The 19963-nt window shown below is 44.0% G+C and overlaps 1 protein-coding gene across 2 annotated transcripts in view; it reads left to right on the forward strand.

Annotated features, from left to right (window-relative positions):
* Positions 1–16691, forward strand: part of ankrd13b (ankyrin repeat domain 13B) — a 397630-nt gene extending 380939 nt beyond the window's left edge. Inside the window, exons 15-17 of one of the 2 annotated variants that reach the window (XM_078224857.1) lie at positions 741–817; positions 14870–14909; positions 16318–16588. In XM_078224857.1, the coding sequence (XP_078080983.1) occupies positions 741–817; positions 14870–14876 (84 nt within the window). In that variant the 3' untranslated portion in view covers positions 14877–14909; positions 16318–16588. Of the gene's footprint in view, positions 1–740; positions 818–14869; positions 14910–16317 lie in introns of both variants that reach the window. The other variant, XM_078224856.1, reaches the window with a different exon arrangement.
* The last annotated feature ends 3272 nt before the right edge of the window (positions 16692–19963 follow it).

A 19963-nucleotide genomic window follows, 5' to 3' on the forward strand; every position in this document is an offset into this window, starting at 1 on the left:
AATTCTGTGTGAACTTATTTTTGGTCAATAGGGGCGGCACGGTGGCATGGTGGTTAGCACTGCTGCCTCACAGAGCCAGGGACCTGGGTTCGATTCCCAGCTTGGGACACCGTCTGTGCGGAGTCTGCACTTTCTCCTCGTGTCTGCGTGGGTTTCCTCCGGGCGCTCCGATTTCCTCCCACAGTCCGAAAGACGTGCTGGTTAGGTGCATTGGCCGTGCTAAATTCTCCCTCAGTGAACCCGAACAGGCGCCAGAGTGTGTGGTGACTAGTGGATTTTCACAGTAACTTCACTGCAGTGTTAATGTAAGCCTACTTGTGACACTAATAAATTAACTTTAAGAGGTTCATAGTTAGTAGGCGTGGCAATTTTTGGAAGACACAGTAAGAGTTTTAACAACACCAGGTTAAAGTCCAACAGGTTTATTTGGTAGCAAATGCCATTAGCCTTCGGAGCGCTGCTCCTTCGTCAGATGGAGTGGAAATCTGCTCACAAACAGGGCATACAGAGACACAAAATTTTTGGAAGAAACATGAAATACTTGAGCCAATAATTTCTGCTTTCCTTGCCACCATACCTCCGCCAGCCCCGAGTAAATCAATGCTCACAGTTGTCTTCAGTTAACTTCATAGCAGTGCCTGCTTGTGACACGAATAAATAAACTTTAAACCTAAAATTAATGACATTATGGACAGCGTCCAACATTATTCACTATTTTTTTATTCATGTTGTTTTTCCAGGTGACCATCTGGGAAGCGTTGACAAACAGCAAGCCTGGAAGCCGCCCGATGACTTGTGAGGAGAGGAAAGGCGAAAGGTAGTGCAGATTTGGCGAGATTCATTAACTCTGGATTTTGGTACCTCAGGATTTTAGCTAACACTTGGATTGCAGGCATTTTATTGTTTACTGTTATAAAGGCATTTCTTTTGAAACGCATTCATTCGGTGGGAGAAACCTGTCAGAGGATGACACCATTATTACACATGTCCCAATTGAATTATCTCAAAGCATCATTTTAATGATTAACGACAGGGAAAAGATTCAACAAAGCAGTGATTAATAACTTCTGATAAGCCATAATCCATTGGCCATGTGTAAGGCAGCGTTTATGTTTGATAGGTTTGCTGTAACATGTGACCTAACTCTTGAAATCAGCCGAAGACAGATTAATTTTCAAACAGCTAATCTACAGTCTTGTTACTTCACTCATTTTACAAATCCAGCTCGGTGATTAACTAGAACATTCCAGAACGGGTAAGACATGTTCAGAACCCCCACATATATTTCCTGACTCATGTCAAGCACAATGTGATGAGAAGACTAGATCATAAGACTATAAGATATAGGAGCAGAATTAGGTCACTTGGCCCATCGAGCCTGCTGCACCATTCAATCATGGCTAATATTTTTCTCATCCCCATTCTCCTGCCTTTTCCCCATAACCCCTGATCCCCTTATTAATCAAGAAACTATCTATCTCTGTATTAAAGACACTCAATGACCTGGGCTGCACAGCCTTCTGCGCCAAAGAGTTCCACAGATTCACCACTCTCTGGCTGAAGAAATTCCTCCTCATCTCCGTCCCTTTAGCCTGAGGTTGTGCCGTCTGGTTCTAGTTTTTCCTGCTAGTGGAAACAGCCTCTCCATGTCCACTCTATCCAGGCCTTACAGTATCCTGTAAGTTTCAATAAGACCCCCCCCCCCTTCATCCTTCTAAACTCCAACGAGTACAGACCCAGAGTCCTCACCGTTCCTCGTACGACAAGCTCGTCATTCCAGGGATCATTCTTGTGAACCTCTTCTGGACCCTTTCCAAGGCCAGCAGATCCTTCCTTAGCTAGGGGGCCCAAAACTGCTCACAATACTCCAAATGGGGTCTGACCAGAGCCTTATACAGCCTCAGAAGTACATCCCTGCTCTTGTATTCTGGCCCTCTTGCTATGAATGCTAACATTGCATTTGTCTTCCTAACTGCCGACTGAACCTGCACGTTAACCTTAAGAGAATCTTGAACAATGACTCCCTAGTCCCTTTATATTTTTGATTTCCTAAGCAGTTCCCCATTTAGAAAATAGTCTATGCCTCCATTCCTCCTTCCAAAGTGCATAACCTCACACTTTTCCACATTGTATTCCATCTGCCACTTCTTTGCCCACTCTCCTAGCCTGTCCAAGTCCTTCTGTAGCCTCCCTGCTTCCTCAATACTACCTGTCCTTCTACATATCTTTTTATCATCTGCAAACTTAGCAACAGTGCCTTCAGTTCCTTCTTCCAAATCATTAATGTATATTGTGAAAAGTTGTGGTCCCAGCACTGACCTATGAGGCACACCACTAGTCACCAGCTGCCATCCTGAAAAGGACCCATTTATCCCCACTCTCTGCCTTCTGCCAGTCAGCCAATCCATGGCTGAGAAGTTTCTCAACCGCATTGTCCTGCTTTTTCCCCATAACCCTTGGTCCTTTTACCAATCAAGAACCTATCTATCTCTGTCTTAAATACACTCAATGACCTGGCCTCCACAGCCTTCTGTGGCAATGAATTCCACAGATTCACCACCCTCCGGCTGAAGAAATTCCTCCTCATCTCAGTTTTAAAGGGTCGTCCCTTTACTCTGAGGTTGTGCCCTTAGATCCTAGTTTCTCCGACTAATGGAAACATATTCCCCACATCCGCTCTATCCAGGCCTTTCATTATTCTGTAAGTTTCAATGAGATTCCCCCTCATCCCTCTAGACTCCATCGAGCACAGACCCAGAGTCCTCAGACGCTCCTCATACGTCAAGCTTTTCACTCTCGGGTCATTCTTGTGAACCTCCTCTGGACCCTCTCCAGGGCCAGCACATTCTTCCTTAGATATGGGGCCCAAAATTGTTCACAATGTTCACAATATTTACTATAAAAAGAGATGGAGAGCCTTGAATGCCTTTTATTCTTAAAGTTTAAAATAATCCCTTACCTATTTGTCTAGATGCGCAGGGCCAATATTTTCCAGTCGCCCCCACCGGTGGGATCTTCTGCCTGTATTTCACCTGTATTTCATTTCTGGTAGACTGTGCATCTAGTCATCTAAGGGTTGGATGTATAAATGATCATGGAGTGCAATGTACAATCGTGGCAACGTTTATTCTTGCTTTCTCGTGTAAGATACAGTGACTCATATCTAAAGAACTAAATAATATGAGTGAGTTGCTTCGCCTTACTTTCCACAGATGACAATCCACTTTTGAACTTCTGCCATGAATGCCTACATTTTAGACCTGTAAAGCAAAACTTAAAGCGGAACGTCAAAGAAATTGTGTTGACCCCATCAATACACAGAGCAGGAATGAAATGAAATCCCAGCCTAGGATAGATACGATGCAATTTAAAACAGGTTGCTGATTCCTCATTCCTCCTGACCACATTGACTCCACAGGAAGCCTTTCAGAATGCGGTTTGCTATCTGTTGCTTGTAAATGCTCCCAGTTTCAGTGCAAGAAAACTGTAAAGTAATTATCCTCTCTCCCAACAGAGGAGGCGCTGGCCTAGTGGTATTATCGCTAGACTATTAATCCAGAAACTCAGCTAATGTTCTAGGGACCAGTGTTCAAGTCCCACCACGGTAGATGCTGGAATTTGAATTGAATTTAAAAATCTAGAATTAAGAATCTACTGATAGCCATGAAACGATTGTTGGAAAAGCCCACCTGGTTCACTAATATCCTTTAGGACATCCTAACGGACATTAGTGAATCAGATGGTTCCTTAGGACATCCTAAAGGACATTAGTGAACCAGATGGTTCTTTAGGACATTATCCTTTAGGACATCCTAAAGGACATTAGTGAACCAGATGGTCTGTCCTACTTGTGACTCCAGAGCCACAGCAATGTGGTTGACTCCCAACTGCCCTCTGAAATGACACTCAGTTCAAGGGCACCTAGGGATGGGCAATAAATGCGGCCAGCCAGTGTCCCATGAATAAATAACAAAAAGATACTACTATTGGTAAATACTGCTACAAACGAAACTTGAGATCTCTGTGTCAGAAACAAAAGTTGAGTCCCTCATTTCTTTATATATTTAATCGAAGGAATGATGCAGACAACGAAATGCAAAGTTGCTGAGCTCAGCCAGGTGATAGGCTCACAAACTTTGTGTAACAATGGTCTTGCCTTTATCTTTCTGTTGAAAGGCCATTGCGTCATACCTCTTCAAGGAACTGTTTTACATTGATTTAATGCAGTCCATCACTCCATGGCATTGTTGACTTCTGTGATAGCATTGGAAAAGGTGGCAGGTGGAAGATCCATAATGGATCCCAGGGCATAAGGAAAAATCTCTTGTCCCCATTCATATACCGAAAAGATAAAGATAAACTTGTCAATCAGATGTAGCCAGGAGGTTACATAAATAACAAAATAATTATCCTTATGTCGATTATGCCAACCTTGCAATGGGCCTTGGATGTTTTGAGTTGACGTTTGGCTACTTTCCAGTTTGCTGCGCCCAGCTGATGCTGGCAAAGCTGTTTGTTCCTTATGAAAGGGAGTTTTAATACAATGGATAATACCACATTCCCCGCCAGGATTCCTAATGAAGGCAATGCGAACAACAGCTGTTCCAAGGTCTTTTGGAAAGTCCGCCAATTTGATGTGAATGACAATTAAGATCTCATTGATTCTGTGGTACAAAGAACAAAGAACAGTACAGCACAGGAAACAGGCCCTTCGGCCCTCCAAGCCTGTGCCGCTCCTTGGTCCAACTAGACCAATCGTTTGTATCCCTCCATTCCCAGGCTGCTCATGTGACTATCCAGATAAGTCTTAAACGATGTCAGCGTGCCTGCCTCCACCACCCTACTTGGCAGCGCATTCCAGGCCCCCACCACCCTCTGTGTAAAAAACGTCCCTCTGATATCTGAGTTATACTTCGCCCCTCTCAGCTTGAGCCCGTGACCCCTCGTGATCGTCACCTCCGACCTGGGAAAAAGCTTCCCACTGTTCACCCTATCTATACCCTTCATAATCTTATACACCTCTATTAGATCTCCCCTCATTCTCCGTCTTTCCAAGGAGAACAACCCCAGTCTACCCAATCTCTCCTCATAGCTAAGACCCTCCATACCAGGCAACATCCTGGTAAACCTTCTCTGCACTCTCTCTAACGCCTCCACGTCCTTCTGGTAGTGCGGCGACCAGAACTGGACGCAGTAGTCCAAATGTGGCCTAACCAGCGTTCTATACAGCTGCATCATCAGACTCCAGCTTTTATACTCTATACCCCGTCCTATAAAGGCAAGCATACCATATGCCTTCTTCACCACCTTCTCCACCTGTGTTGCCACCTTCAAGGATTTGTGGACTTGCACACCTAGGTCCCTCTGTGTTTCTATACTCCTGATGACTCTGCCATTTATTGTATAACTCCTCCCTACATTATTTCTTCCAAAATGCATCACTTCGCATTTATCCGGATTAAACTCCATCTGCCAGCTCTCCGCCCAATTTTCCAGCCTATCTACATCCTGCTGTATTGCCCGACAATGCTCTTCGCTATCCGCAATTCCAGCCATCTTCGTGTCATCCGCAAACTTGCTGATTACACCAGTTACACCTTCTTCCAAATCATTTATATATATCACAAATAGCAAAGGTCCCAGTACAGAGCCCTGCGGAACACCACTGGTCACAGACCTCCAGCCGGAAAAAGACCCTTCGACCACTACCTTCTGTCTCCATGGCCAAGCCAGTTCTCCACCCATCTAGCCACTTCTCCTTGTATCCCATGAGCCTTAACCTTCTTAACCAACCTGCCATGTGGGACTTTGTCAAATGCCTTGCTGAAATCCATATAGACGACATCCACGGCCCTTCCTTCATCAACCGTTTTTGTCACTTCCTCAAAAAACTCCACCAAATTTGTAAGGCATGACCTCCCTCTTACAAAACCATGCTGTCTGTCACTAATGAGATTGTTCCGTTCTAAATGCACATTAATCCTGTCTCTAAGAATCCTCTCCAACAACTTCCCTACCACGGACGTCAAGCTCACCGGCCTATAATTTCCTGGGTTATCCCTGCTACCCTTCTTAAACAACGGGACCACTTTCGCTATCCTCCAATCCTCAGGGACCTCACCCGTGTCCAAAGAAGCGACAAAGATTTCCGTCAGAGGCCCAGCAATTTCATCTCTCGTCTCCCTGAACAGTCGAGGATAGATGCCATCAGGCCCTGGGGCTTTGTCAGTTTTAATGTTACCTAAAAAACCTAACACTTCCTCTCTTGTAATGGAGATTTTCTCTAACGGGTCAACACCTCCCTCCGAGACACTCCCGGTTAACACGCCCCTCTCCTTCGTGAATACCGATGCAAAGTATTCATTTAGGATCTCCCCTATTCCCTTGGGTTCTAAGCATAATTCCCCTCCTTTGTCCCTGAGGGGTCCGATTTTCTCCCTGACAACTCTTTTGTTCCTAACGTATGAATAGAATGCCTTAGGATTCTCCTTAATCCTGCCTGCCAAGAACATCTCGTGACCTCTTTTTGCCCTTCTAACTCCCCGTTTGAGTTCTTTCCTACTCTCTCTGTATTCCTCCAGAGCTCCATCTGTTTTCAGTTGCCTGGACTTAGTGGGTGAAGATTTAAAGATAACCTCCTTCAGAGGCTAATCTTCAGACCCCAACCCCTTCTCCCCGAATTAATTTGCGACATCAAGAATTAACAGAGTTACGGTTGCTCTGAGAGTATGTTCATTCTCTGTGTGAGTGGCAGCCGGTAAATCTTTTACACGATGTGAATTCCAGAACCCTACTGTAAGCATAGAGTAAATGTCAGTTATAATTAAAGTGCAGGCACACATAATAAAACCGTAATAATTTTAAATCCTCTAACATTTACACATCATGACGGATGCCTGTGGGACTGAACGAGCTCAAACCACCAAGGTAGACATCCAAGGTAACTCTTCTCAAAGCATTTCATTTCATTCCACTGTAACTCAGGTAATAATTCAATGGTTGATTTAATGTCACTGGCTGTGAGTTGGGATCACATTGATGCTGGCAATTGAATGTTTCTGTTTTGTGCATGTTTCTTTTTGGCTAATTTTGGGTGCTTTAATAGATAATAAGTTAAGGCCAGACAGCACACTATGAAACCATCCCGAGCTTCACAATCAGTCATGGGCACAGCAAGGCTCTTTGCTTCAAATCACTCGCAAGTGTTTCACTGTTTTGCATCTAACTGCAAAGACTGATGTAATGAAATATTGCTGACTGGATCTCGACACTATTATCTGCACTGGGCTGGGTTTGAAAAAACTGGATGAGCGTTTGTACGTCACTCTGTAAACCCCCACTGATATTGCCAGCACCTAGTTGCTTGTTGAGCCTTTAGAGCAGAGAAAAGCAGAGATTGCATGGCCAAGGTTCTTACTGCTGTAGAAATAGCATTCTTTCCCCCCACTGACCCTCTTATAATGAATCCCTTGAGAGAGCTGAAGGACTTAGTTGATTTTTCCTTTTATTCAATATTTCAGAGAAACCTACATTTTCAGTTACATATCTGAGACTTACACAATCTAAATTTGAATATCTTGTAAGCATCAGTACACAGAGCAAGTCTACACTGCAGTTCACTCTCAGTGGATATGGAGAATTCTTGGGCTATTTTTGGACACAGTGCAGGAAAGCGTGGCAGTCCACAAAGGGTTAACATTTCTACTTGCTAAATTTATCCTTTGATATCAATATTTCCAAACATTGCAGCATGTTATTTCATGATTCAGAACTGTAAAAGGATTTTAAGTTAAAGCATTTGTTATGTAAGACTGAAGGGTTTAAAAAAAAATCCTCTGCCACTGCAAGCACAAACCCAAATTACTTATGCTGTATGATCCATTAAAGTTGGTAACAAAATGAATTATTTATCCCACTATCAAAAATTCAGGTTATATAACTACTATTCATTGGGGAACTCCCAAAATGTTTCCACAATTTCTATTAATATCCAATGAACCTCTAAACCTCATTCAGGAAGATTAAAATTTAAAGTGGGAATCACTTGCAATGAAAAGGTGGGGGCTAATATTTGCTAAAGTAGAAATTGGCATGTAGTGAAGAGCTGAAATCATGTGCGAAGATGCCTTACACCTCTTAATTGGCAAGGTAATAATAATAATAATAATAGCTGCTTCTCCAATGTCCTTCCATCCGTCATAAGATCAGAAGTAGGGATGTTTGCTGATGATTGCACAATGTTCAGCACCATTTGCGACTCCTCAGATTCTGAAGCAGTCCTTGTGCAACTGCAACAAGATCTGGACAATATCCAGGCTTGGGCTGACAAGTGGCAAGTAACATTCACGCAACGCAAATGCCAGGCAATGACCATCACCAATAAGAGACACTTTAACCACAGCCCCTTGACATTCAATGGTGTTACCATCACTGAATCCCCCCACTGTCAACCCCTTGGGGTTCTCATTGACCAGAAACTCAACTGGACTCACCACATAAACACAATGGCTACAAGAGCAGGTCAGAGGCTAGGAATACTGTGGGGAGTAACCCACCTCCTGATTCCCCAAAGCCTACCCACCATCTACAAGGCACAAGTCAGGAGTGTGATGGAATACTCCCCACCTGCCTGGACGGGTGCAGCTCCAACAATACTCAAGAAGTTCAACACTATCCAGGGGAAAGCAGCCCGCTTGATTGGCACCACATCTACAAACAACCGCTCCCTCCATCACCGACACTCAGTAGCAGCAGTGTGTACTATCTACAAGATGCACTGCAGCAATTCACCAAAGATCCTTAGACAGCACCTTCCAAACCCACGACCACTTCCATCTAGAAGGACATGGGCAGCAGATATATGGGAACACCACCACGTGCAAGTTCCCCTCCAAGCCACTCACCATCCTGACTTGGAAATATATCGCCGTTCCTTCACAGTCGCTGGGTCAGAATCCTGGAATTCCCTCCCTAATGGGATTGTGGGTCAACCCATAGGACATGGACTGCAGCGATTCAAGAAGGCAGCTCACCACCACCTTCTCAAGGGCGACTAGGGATGGGCAATAAATGCTGGCCAGCCAGCAACACCGGTGTCCCACAAATGAATTAAAAAGAAATACACTACAGGATATACCACACTCACTGTGCAGTAGGCTAGGTGTGTGCTGTGGATGGTGCTTTCTCAATGCCTTGCTACTGCTGCTTCAGAAACTAACCCCAGAATACCAAACCTCCCACAGCAATGATATGCAGCCTTTCACAAGGCTCATGTTACAGTCTTAGTGAGTGTTTGGGTATGTTAAGACACATGTAATGATCAAAAATAATCCGCTTTGAAGGATTAGCTGAACTTCAGGCATGTCAATTACTGTGTCGGGATTATAAAGAAGCAGAGGTTAAATGGCACCACTTTTTCTCATTAGATCCGAATGGCTTATTTACTTATTATACCCATGGGGGACACGGTGGCACAGTGGTTAGCACTGCTGCCTCACAGCGCCAGGGATCCGGGTTCAATTCTGGCCTTGGGTAACTGTCTGTCTGGAGTTTGCACCTTCTCCCCGTGTCTGCATGGGTTTCCCCCGGGTGCCCTGGTTTTCTCCCACAGACCAAAGATATGCAGGTTAGGTAGATTAGCCATGGGAAATGTGTGGGGTTACGTGGATGGGGTGGTGGAGAGGGCCTGGGTAGGATACTCTGTCAGAGCGTTGGTGGGCCGAATGGCCTTTTCTGCACTGTAGGGATTCTATGATTCTATGGGGGCGATCTTACCAAAAAAAGTCGAAGTGCCAAACAAGCGTGAAAACGGGAGAGAATCGTACCTTTTTTTGGGCGAGCTTCCAGGCGCAGTCGTATGGCACTTAGAGAAAAAGGTCCCAAATGTGATTTTCGCCAGTAAGGGGAGTGGGAGGAGCCAATTGACAATGGGAAATCTGCTGCTGGGCTGTAGGGGCGCTATTGCGCATGTGCCCCAATCACTCAGTTCACTATATACAAGTGTACACAGTGCACTGAGGATCTGGCACTGCCCTCATTCTCCCGGATGCCATACCCCCACCCCTAATCACCCCCAGGACATTGCCGCCCCCCCCCTCCCTAATCACTGCCCCCCGACTCGCTGGCCCCGATCCGCCCCGGCCAATCACTGGCCTTGATTTCTGCCCTCCCCCCAGACAATCGCTGGCTCCTGCCAATTCCCCCACCTCCCCCGCTGCCCATCATTGCCCCAGACGATCCCCGATGTACAGTATACACCCTGCCTCCCCATCATGGCCCCACCCCATCATGGGCCTGCCCCTTCAAGCCTCGCCCATTCAGACTCAATCCCCTCCCCTTATTCCCTGCTACTTGCCACTGCCTGGTGCCCAGTGGGCAGTGCCAGGGTGACCAGTGAGCAGTGCCAGGGTGACCAGTGGACACTGGCGGTGTGCCAGGCTGTGGAGATGCCAGCGTTGGACTGGGGTAAACACAGTAACAGTTTTAACAACACCAGGTTAAAGTCCAACAGGTTTATTTGGTAGCAAATACCATTAGCTTTCGGAGCGCTGCCCCTTCGTCAGATGGAGTGGTTATCTGCAGATTTCCATTCCATCTGACGAAGGGGCAGCGCTCCGAAAGCTAATGGTATTTGCTACCAAATAAACCTGTTGGACTTTAACCTGGTGTTGTTAAAACTGTTACTGTGCCAGGCTGACAGTGCCAGGGTGACCAGTGAGCAGTGCCAGGGTGACCAGTGGACACTGGCAGTGTGCCAGGCTGACAGTGCCAGGGTGACCAGTGAGCAGTGCCAGGGTGACCAGTGGACACTGGCAGTGTGCCAGGCTGACAGTGCCAGGGTGCAGGCTGGCACTGCCCAGCTGGCTATGCTCAGCCCTGCCCCTGACTGCCTGGGGAACCTCAATGGCCTCCAGGCCCACCAGCTGGACCATCACATCAGGTCCCGGTTGGTCGTTAAGGCAAGTAAGCCCGGACAATGTGTCTGGGATTCACTAATAATATTAAAATTAGGTTGTAAATATTCAAATCCTTCCCGAGCGTGAGGCTGATTATGCCAGCAGAATGGGGCTGGTAATGTTGCGAGAGGCGAGAAACCAGGCGTGAACCAAGTTTTTCATCTGTTGCCTAATCCTACTGGCTCAACATCCCGATCAACCAACATGGCAAGCTGGTAAGCTCGTTCCCCTACATCAATGCATTCATCTTCCAGATAAGTTTACAAGGTGATAATAGTCATTGAAAGATATTTCAAAATTACCTTATTACCACTCTTGAAGTGAGTCAATAGCGGTGTGGAGGATTTATAATACACTCAAGCCCATACCAGAATCCAAATTGGTGGGAGAAGTCTCACTGCACTTTGTTTTCAAGTTACTTTGGTGTTGAAACTGCTTTTCACAATGTTAATTAAAGCTTACGAAAGAGAAGCAGGAATAGGCCATTCAGCCCATTGACCAGACTGCGCCATTGAATACAATCTTGACTGACGTTCTACCTCAACTCAGCTTCCATTCCCGAATCCCCATGTATCTTGAGTCCTTCGGTGTTCAAATTTTTAGGCTGGAATTCTCCAGTCTCGCAAGCCTCGCTACCGTTGCCGGCGAGAATGGAGAATTTGGCGCTCAGCCAAATCTCCTTCCACTGCAGCAGGACTGGAGAATCCCAGCCGTGGGCTTGGAGAATTCCCGCTTTCAGGTGAAGGTACTGTTAATGTTTCTCCGTCACCCAATAAGTTTAACAGAGTTATGGAAACAGAAATTTCTGGGAATACTCAGCAGGCCAAGGCAGCATTTGTGGAGGACGTGGGGCAAGGAGAACAAGATTAACATTTCAGATATTTGGAACAAATACCAATCTGAAAAGTTGTGTATTCCTGTCTTCACAGGAACTGTCTGACCTACTAGAATCGTAGAAACCCTACAGAGCAGAAAGAGGCCATTCGGCCCATCGAGTCTGCACCGACCACAATCCCACCCAGACCCTCTCCCCATATCGTTACCCACTATTACTGAATATCTCCAATATTTTCTGTTTTTATTTCAGATTCCCAGCTTCTGTAAAAAATTGTGTTGGTATTAAAGTTTAACAGGATGTCTTTTGTCATAGAGTCATAGAGGTTTACAGCATGGAAACAGGTCCTTCGGCCCAACTTGTCCATGCCGCCCAGATTTTACCACTAACCTAGTCCCAAATGCCTGCGTTTGGCCCATATCCTTCTATACCCATCTTACCCATGTAACTGTCTAAATGCTTTTTAAAAGACAAAATTATACCTGCCTCTACCACTGCCTCTGTCAGCTCATTCCAGACACTCACCACCCTCTGAGTGAAAAAATTGCCCCTCTGGACCCTTTTGTATCTGAAAGACAGTGGGTCACTTTTACGTGGATCAACAAAACAACAGTATAAACTGATATCATTTCACAAAAATATTGCCCACATCCTTGTAAAATAGCACACTTCTTCTCTTTCCTTCCATTTTTTTCCCAAAGCATCCTGGTGCCATTTTAAAAGATTTTTGTTGTGTTAAGGTGGCCTGGTGGCACAGTGGTTAGCACTGCTGTCCCACAGCACTAGGAACCCGAGTTTGATTCCAGGCTTGGGTCACTGTCTGTGCAGAGTCTGCACGTTCTCCCTGTGTCTGCGTGGGTTTCCTCCGGGTGCTCCGGTTTCCTCCCACAGTCCAAAAGACGTGCTGGTTAGCTGCATTGGCCATTCTAAATTCTCCCTCAGTGTACCGGAACAGGCGCTTGAGTGAGGTGACTCGGGCATTTTCACAGTAACTTAATTGCAGTGTTATTGTAAGCCTATTTGTGACACTAATAAATTAAGAAAAAGCTTATTCAATTTGGCCTGGGATGCAGAGTCTGTGACAGATGTCCTAAGTATCCATATTTTGGAAACATGTTCAAATCTTCTTGTCAGCCCTCTTAACGTAAGATCAGCAAATTGCTTTTCCAATTATTCATGAGAAAATAGGGATTTTCACACAAGGAGTTGGATGAAAGATCGAGTCATTTCTCAGAGGGATTGATATAAATGAAATATATATGTGATAAAATCTAAATCAGATTATACAGATCAAAAGCCCACAAGGTAACATAGCTAAAATTGATGCGTGTGTGGGGAGTAATGGACTGGATGTCAAAACAGGAAGGCTACAAATTTTAATGCAGTTGTTTTTGCTCCCAGATCTAGATTATACAATAGCCGACAGTGCTAATTTATCACATCACTCCTGCAATGATTCAGAGCTGAGAAAAAAGATACTACCCTGTGGACTTGTCTCATGTGCTATTTAGGTCAGTGCAGCATTTTATCTTAGCCATAGTCTGTCTACAGTGAGACCAGAGTCCACCATTTCATTGACTGCTGCCAGTTTACAAACTGCAGTTTACATAAAAGCAGCTAATGCTGCTTTTCGGCTGGTGAACACCAGTTCGATAATTAATTCAGGCGATCGTAAGCCATGCTTTATTCTTGAGCTGCTGCAATTCGGGCAGAATTTTACCTGATGCGGCCCAAGTAATGAATTGCTAGCAAGTGCGGTACCAATTACTGTGAAGGCACTTCCACTTATCCTTGCAGTTGTTTTGGGCACAACATATAACCAGGGTGGCACGATGGCGCAGTGGTTAGCACTGCTGCCTCACAGTTTGCTTCCTGGCTTGGGTCACTGTCTGGGCGGAATCTGCACGTCCTGCCTGTGTCGGCGTGGGTTTCCTCCGGGTGCTCGGGTTTCCTCCCACAGTCTGAAAGACGTGCTGGTTAGGTGCATTGGCCGTGCTAAATTCTCCCTCAGTGTACCCCGAACAGACGCTGGAGTGTGTGGCGACTAGGGGATTTTCACGGTAACTTCATCACAGTGTTAATGTAAGCCTACTTGTGACGCTAATAAATAAACTTTAAATTTAAAAATAGACCCTCTTAATATGCATTCTGGTTGAGTGTGTGTGGTAAGGGTGTGTCCAGTCAGCCTTATACAGATGCAATACGGTGAGCTGTCTGCTCCAGACTGATTGCAGCATGAGGCTGCCAGATAAAGCAGTTAATAGATATCTAACAGTCAGCTACAAGGCAGCAATTGAATTAGGCAGTTCAAATTGCATCATAACTCTTGAAATCAAAGCACACAAGCTGCTCTATTTAAAAAGTCATGATGTGGAGATGCCGGCATTGGAAAAAGTGCCAGAGATTTGCTGGCCTTTACATTGCAGTGTATACTTGATTGTTCTTTTAAAAAAGGTCACCAGTACGGGGATTTTCACACTCTTTCCAGCAAGCAAAAGGATTGAATGGCAGTTTAAGATAAAATAAAGTCTATCGTGACACAGGCCCCGAAGTCAAACAGCGTCACGTAGCCGGGAATATAGTAATATCGGCTATTTTATGGCAACAGATTTCCAAGATAAATAAGACATCCATTCAAGTAATAGCCTCCACTTCTGAAATGTGATGATGTGGAGATGCCGGTGTTGGACTGGGGTGGGCACAGTAAGAAGTCTCACAACACCAGGTCAAAGTCCAACAGGTTTATTTGGAATCACGAGCTTCCGGAGTGAGTCACCTGATGAATGAGCAGAGCCCTGAAAGCTCGTGATTCCAAATAAACCTGCTGGGCTTTAACCTGGTGTTGTGAGACTTCTTACTGAAATGTGCTCATTGTTAGGGGCCTGGACTGCAAGAGATCCAAAAATGGTACAAGGTTTGAACTTTCCATTTCTTTTGCATAAAGAGGAGTCTGTTTGACACTTGCTGTACTTTGTCCAATGTTTTTTTTTGGTATATTTCTTTTTACCAAATTTCTCACTCTTGCGATACCGTTGTGAGGACATCTGTATATATGATGGCAAACATGTTTGTTTTTCAGCAGATAAAAATAAAGTCCTTCAGTGCTCAAAGGGTTAAAGGTAAGGATGGAGACGGGGAAAGAAGCTCTTTTCTCGCTCTGAAGTGATTCCTTTGCTCTGAGCCAGTGGTGCTGAAAGCCAGGCCAGATGCAGTCACGTCCTGGCTTTCTATGGCAATATGGTCTTTACAGGTCCAGTAGCACTCATTGGCAGCCTAAGAAAACTGAAGAACGGTAAATGGGATCACCTAGGCCAGTAATAAGCATATTGCCAAATCTAACTAGTGTTATTAGTACCATTCTCTGTTACGGCCCTATAGTTCTGGTTTCCTATGCTCTGTGGCCGCTTTGTCATGATGGGTTAAGGTGGCTTTGAATCTGCATTCTGATAGTACCTCTTTAAGCCTTTCACGTCTTCTTGCTGATGTAGCATAATCGTATCTTGTGTACACTTGGGTGTTAGTTCTAGTCATTGATCAAACTGTTTCTATAACAATGGATGTACATTGAAACAATTAGTGACTATAGCTAAATTAAATTAACATACAATTTGGTTACATAACCGGATAATATTCCAATTGCTATTGGTGTTTATTTCCGACTAACGACTAATTGCTAAAACTCATAATCGATTGAGTTTCAGGAGTTTAACTGTCATTTCAAATGCACTTGTCCATTGTACAATTTCGTTTTAAAAAATCTGCTTGAAAATTTAAGGTTGGAATGATCCACAATTTTCCCAAAGAACCCTTTAAGCATGGTAGATTGTCACAGAGGTCCCTGAGCTTTGTAACTCACTCTGAAACTGGGAGTATTTGGTATAGTTGTTAGTGATGATTGGGAGAAGTTTTTATTTTCCTAGCACTCTCATACCTGGCTTCAAAAACTATGTATTCTGTAGTCTCCTAAACTACACTGATTTTCCTGGCATTGCCCCACATGATTGTTAAATACGACTTATAAACAGACTGACACCCAAGATCATCAAGGTTGTTTTTCTGTACCAGGGTTGTAAGTATTTTATTGTCAATTGTTATCTTGCCTGGACAAAACGTTTGGTGGTTGGCGTCAATTTAAAAGGACTGATTCCTTGAGTTGAAAGATCTAATCTATTTTTAGACAGCGTTAGTATCTATTTTGGATTTTGCCTTGTTTCTTGAAAAAGGATCACAAAGTAGTTTCCAGTTACCTACCCCCTAGAGGATTATGCCCTTTGATGCTACAAATGGAGGAAATAAAGCCTAGGATTGGAAGTTCTTGTTGCAAGTGCTTCCTGGATTCTAGATAGCCAACTTCTTAGAATTCCAATGGTTTGAATGACGTTTTCAGGTTCCTGTAAGCTTTACTTCGACTCAGAAACTTAATACTAACAGTGTAAATGGTCTGTCTCCAGGCAGGATGATCCACTAAAGAGTTCACGTGCAATGATTTGTCACTTGTTTCTAACTGTGCAAAAATAACTGTTTCAGAACACCACAACACAACATTCTCAGTCAGCCCAGCACCCAGCACATACCCAGCAACCAACTGTACCCCAACTATGACGAGCAGTTGCGACTGGCTATGGAACTCTCCACAAAGGAGCAAGAGGAAGCAGAGAAACGTAAACGGCAGGAGGAGGAAGAACTGGAACGCATTATTCAACTTTCACTCACTGAGAAATAATGTCACCACTCAAATGTTCTTTCACGGCAGAGTACTATAAAAAAAAATTAAAAGTAAAAGACGATACGTAAGGTCACCAGTCCATGCATTACTACTGAGCACGAAAGAGTGTCAACAGTAAATCGGAATGCAAGGCTGATTTAAAGCCACACAACAGTGCATTGAGCGTGCACCATTGAAAAAAAAATGCCTGAACAGCACATCTTTATTCTACTGTCTTTCACACAATTCTTGCACTTGGCTCAAGAATAATTATAACCAGGGGTTCCTTTGTTTCCAATGTTGATTGGTGGACAGCTAAATTATCTGTCAGTGGAAAATGGCAAGTAGATTCTTGGCTATTTAAATTTAAGCTGTTGGAGACCACTGGTTCCTCGAGGGCTTAGAAATTGAACTGAGCTCATGTGAAAAGCTTAAGACCGCCGCCCCCCTCCTCCCCCCCCACCCCCACCTCCCACACACATCTCACTTGCCAGTTAATAAGGGTCTTTAGTAAAACAAGTGGAAATCTAAATCCAATTTCCCGCAACTACATACAAAACTTTATAGCACAATTTCTGTCAAGGGAACTTATAAATCTGATAGGAAATGCCACCACAGTGGTGCAGTAGATGAAGTTTCCACTGTATATGACATCCATGCTCATTGTCAGAACAGTGTAGAATCTGTGGACTACACATCATTCTGGGAAAACCTGATTGAAAGCAAGTTTAGGCGATTGTTGGTTACAAACTGGACCAAATCTCAATTTATATTAACACCAGAGTAGTGAGTTCGAGGTCCGATGTGGACCACTGGACCAATGAAACTTTAAAAGCTAGAATTATCTCAGATTGAAGAGGAATGGCCATCTTATTAGCACATGATGTTAGCCGTGCCTTGATTCACTGAACAATAGCTTGGTCTCTCCAATATTGACAGTCCAAAAAGCAATGGATTTGCTTGGAATGTTTACATGCAGTAGGGGCAATTTTCAGAACCTGTGTTGAAGTTAGCTGCCAGAAGTCGCTGATGATAAAAATGAACCAAACATTGAAGCATCTTAGCTCCAAAACTGCAAAGAGCAATCTTCAGAATAATGTAGGTTAGATGCATTGTAATTCTATTATTTAATTCTAAATTTCTAAATTTAAATATAGAAACCTCAGAATTGTATTGTGCGTAATGAACAGGTGTTTTTTCAGCTACCTTTGCTGCTAATATTGGTTTTCTGAATCTTTGGAACAAATGTTCCTGCCCTAGCATTAGATGCACCGGACAAATAGATTCTAACTACATTAACACTAAAATGTAAACTGTTTTTATTGATCAGCCAATCCAATCTAGCTATCATTGAGCTTCATTCTCAATTGAAGCAGTTCGAGGCATGTGGTGTCCAGTAACTTTCACAGTGGTGAGTTCACTTGCAACCCAGAATCATAGAATCCCTATAGTGCAGAAGTAGGCCATTCAGCCCATCGAGCCTGCACTAATGACAATCCCATCCAGACCTATCCCTGTAACCCCATGTATTTACCCTGCTAATACCCCTGACACTAAGGGGCAATTTAGCATGGCCAATCAACTTAACCAGCACATCTTTGGACTGTGGGAGGAAACCGGAGCACCCGGAGGAAACCCACACAGACACGTATCAGACTGAGCATCAGGCCTGACTTTGACTGACATTTTGGCCTCGGCAAATACATGTTGGCAGGTTTCTGGCGTGGACCACTAAATGGTTTTATTAACACCAGTGGAACATTGTAACGGAAAAGTGTGGTTTTGCTAGCCAATCACAATAACAATGTGGACAGAAAAGCAGTTTCCCTTGTCTTGTCTGTTGGAGATTTTTTAAACCATCCCCTTTAACAGATGAGACAGAGGCAGTAGGTGGGATTTTCCGGCCGTGGATGCCCCAAGACCAGAAATTCCCGTCCGAGCTCAACGGATCTTTAAATGGCCAAATTCTCAGTCCCGCAGTGGGGGAGACAGGAGAGCTTCAGCCATTGTAAGCACTGTGAATGCAACATCAAATTCCAAAAAGAAATAATAGATTAAGCGAATGGACAAAACTGTGGCAAATGGATTTCAGCACAGACCAATGTAAGGTCATCCAATTTGGACCTAAAAAGGATAAGAACACAATTTTTTTCTGAATGGTGGAAAGCTGTTAACAGCGGAGCTCCAAAGAAACTTGAGGGTCCAGTTACATGGAACCTTAAAGTTTCAAGAACAGGTGTGGAAAATATTGAGAAAGGCTAATGACTTGCTGGCCACAGCATACCTTTGGAAGGATAGATTGTCCCCGGAGGGAGTGAAGCATAGATTTAATAGAATGATACCTGGTCTCCAAGTGCTAAATTGAGGAGAGATTTTACAGATTAGCTTGATTTGATTTGATTTATTATTGTCACTTGTATTAGTATACAGTGAAAAGTATTGATTCGTTCACGCTATAAGGACAAAACATACCATTCATAGAAAAGGAAAGGAGAGAGTGCAGAATGTAGTGTTACAGTTATAGAACCAGAGTAAAAGATAGAATTAGAAGGCATGCTGGGCACAGCTTGCAAGAAGTTGCTTCGCTCCAGTGCCATCTTGATTACAATTATCTTTATATTCCCTAGAATTTAGAAGGTTCAGGGGTGGTTTTTTCAACCTTTATCAAGATATTAAGGGGAATAGACAGGGTAGATTGTGAGAAACAATTCCTGCAGGTTGGGGCCTCTAGGACTAAGGAGTATAGTCAAAACTGGAGTGCCAAACCTTTCAGGAGTGAAATTAAAACACACTTCCTCATGGAGTGTTAGAGGTTTGGAACTCTCTTCTGCAAATGGCAATTGATGTTAGATCAATTGTTAATTTTAAAACTGAGCTTGATAGATTTATTTTAGCCAAAGATATCAAGGGATATCTTGGGGTGGCACGGTGGCACAGCGGTTCGCACTGCTGCCTCACAGTGCCAGGAACCCCGGATTCGATTCCAGCCTTGGGTGTCTGTGTGGAGTTTGCACATTCTTCCCATGTCTGTGTGGGTTTCCTCCCACAGTCCAAGTATGTGCAAGTTAGGTGGATTGGCCATGCTAAAAAAAAATTGCCCTTAGTGTCCCAAGATGTGTAGGTTAGGGGGATTCGTGGGGTAAATGCACAAGATTGCAGGGATAGGGTGAGGGGCCTGGGTAAGATGATCTGTCAGATGGGCCAAATGGCCTTCTTCTGCACTGTAGGGATTCTATGAGTCTATGATATAGGGAAAAGGTGGGTATATTGAGATAGGTAAGCTAAATGGCCTACTCCAGCTCTTATAGTCTTATGATCATTTAGGTCTGGAACACCAACTAAATAAAAAATAATGGATGAACATTCATTGAGGGATTCAGATAATATAAAAATATAAGAATAACTATTGTGGAATTGACTGGGTTGCAATAACTGACGACGAGGGACAACCAACAATGAGGGTTTATT

Source organism: Mustelus asterias, chromosome 12 (genome assembly GCF_964213995.1).
Source record: "Mustelus asterias chromosome 12, sMusAst1.hap1.1, whole genome shotgun sequence".
NCBI classification, from domain to species: domain Eukaryota; kingdom Metazoa; phylum Chordata; class Chondrichthyes; order Carcharhiniformes; family Triakidae; genus Mustelus; species Mustelus asterias.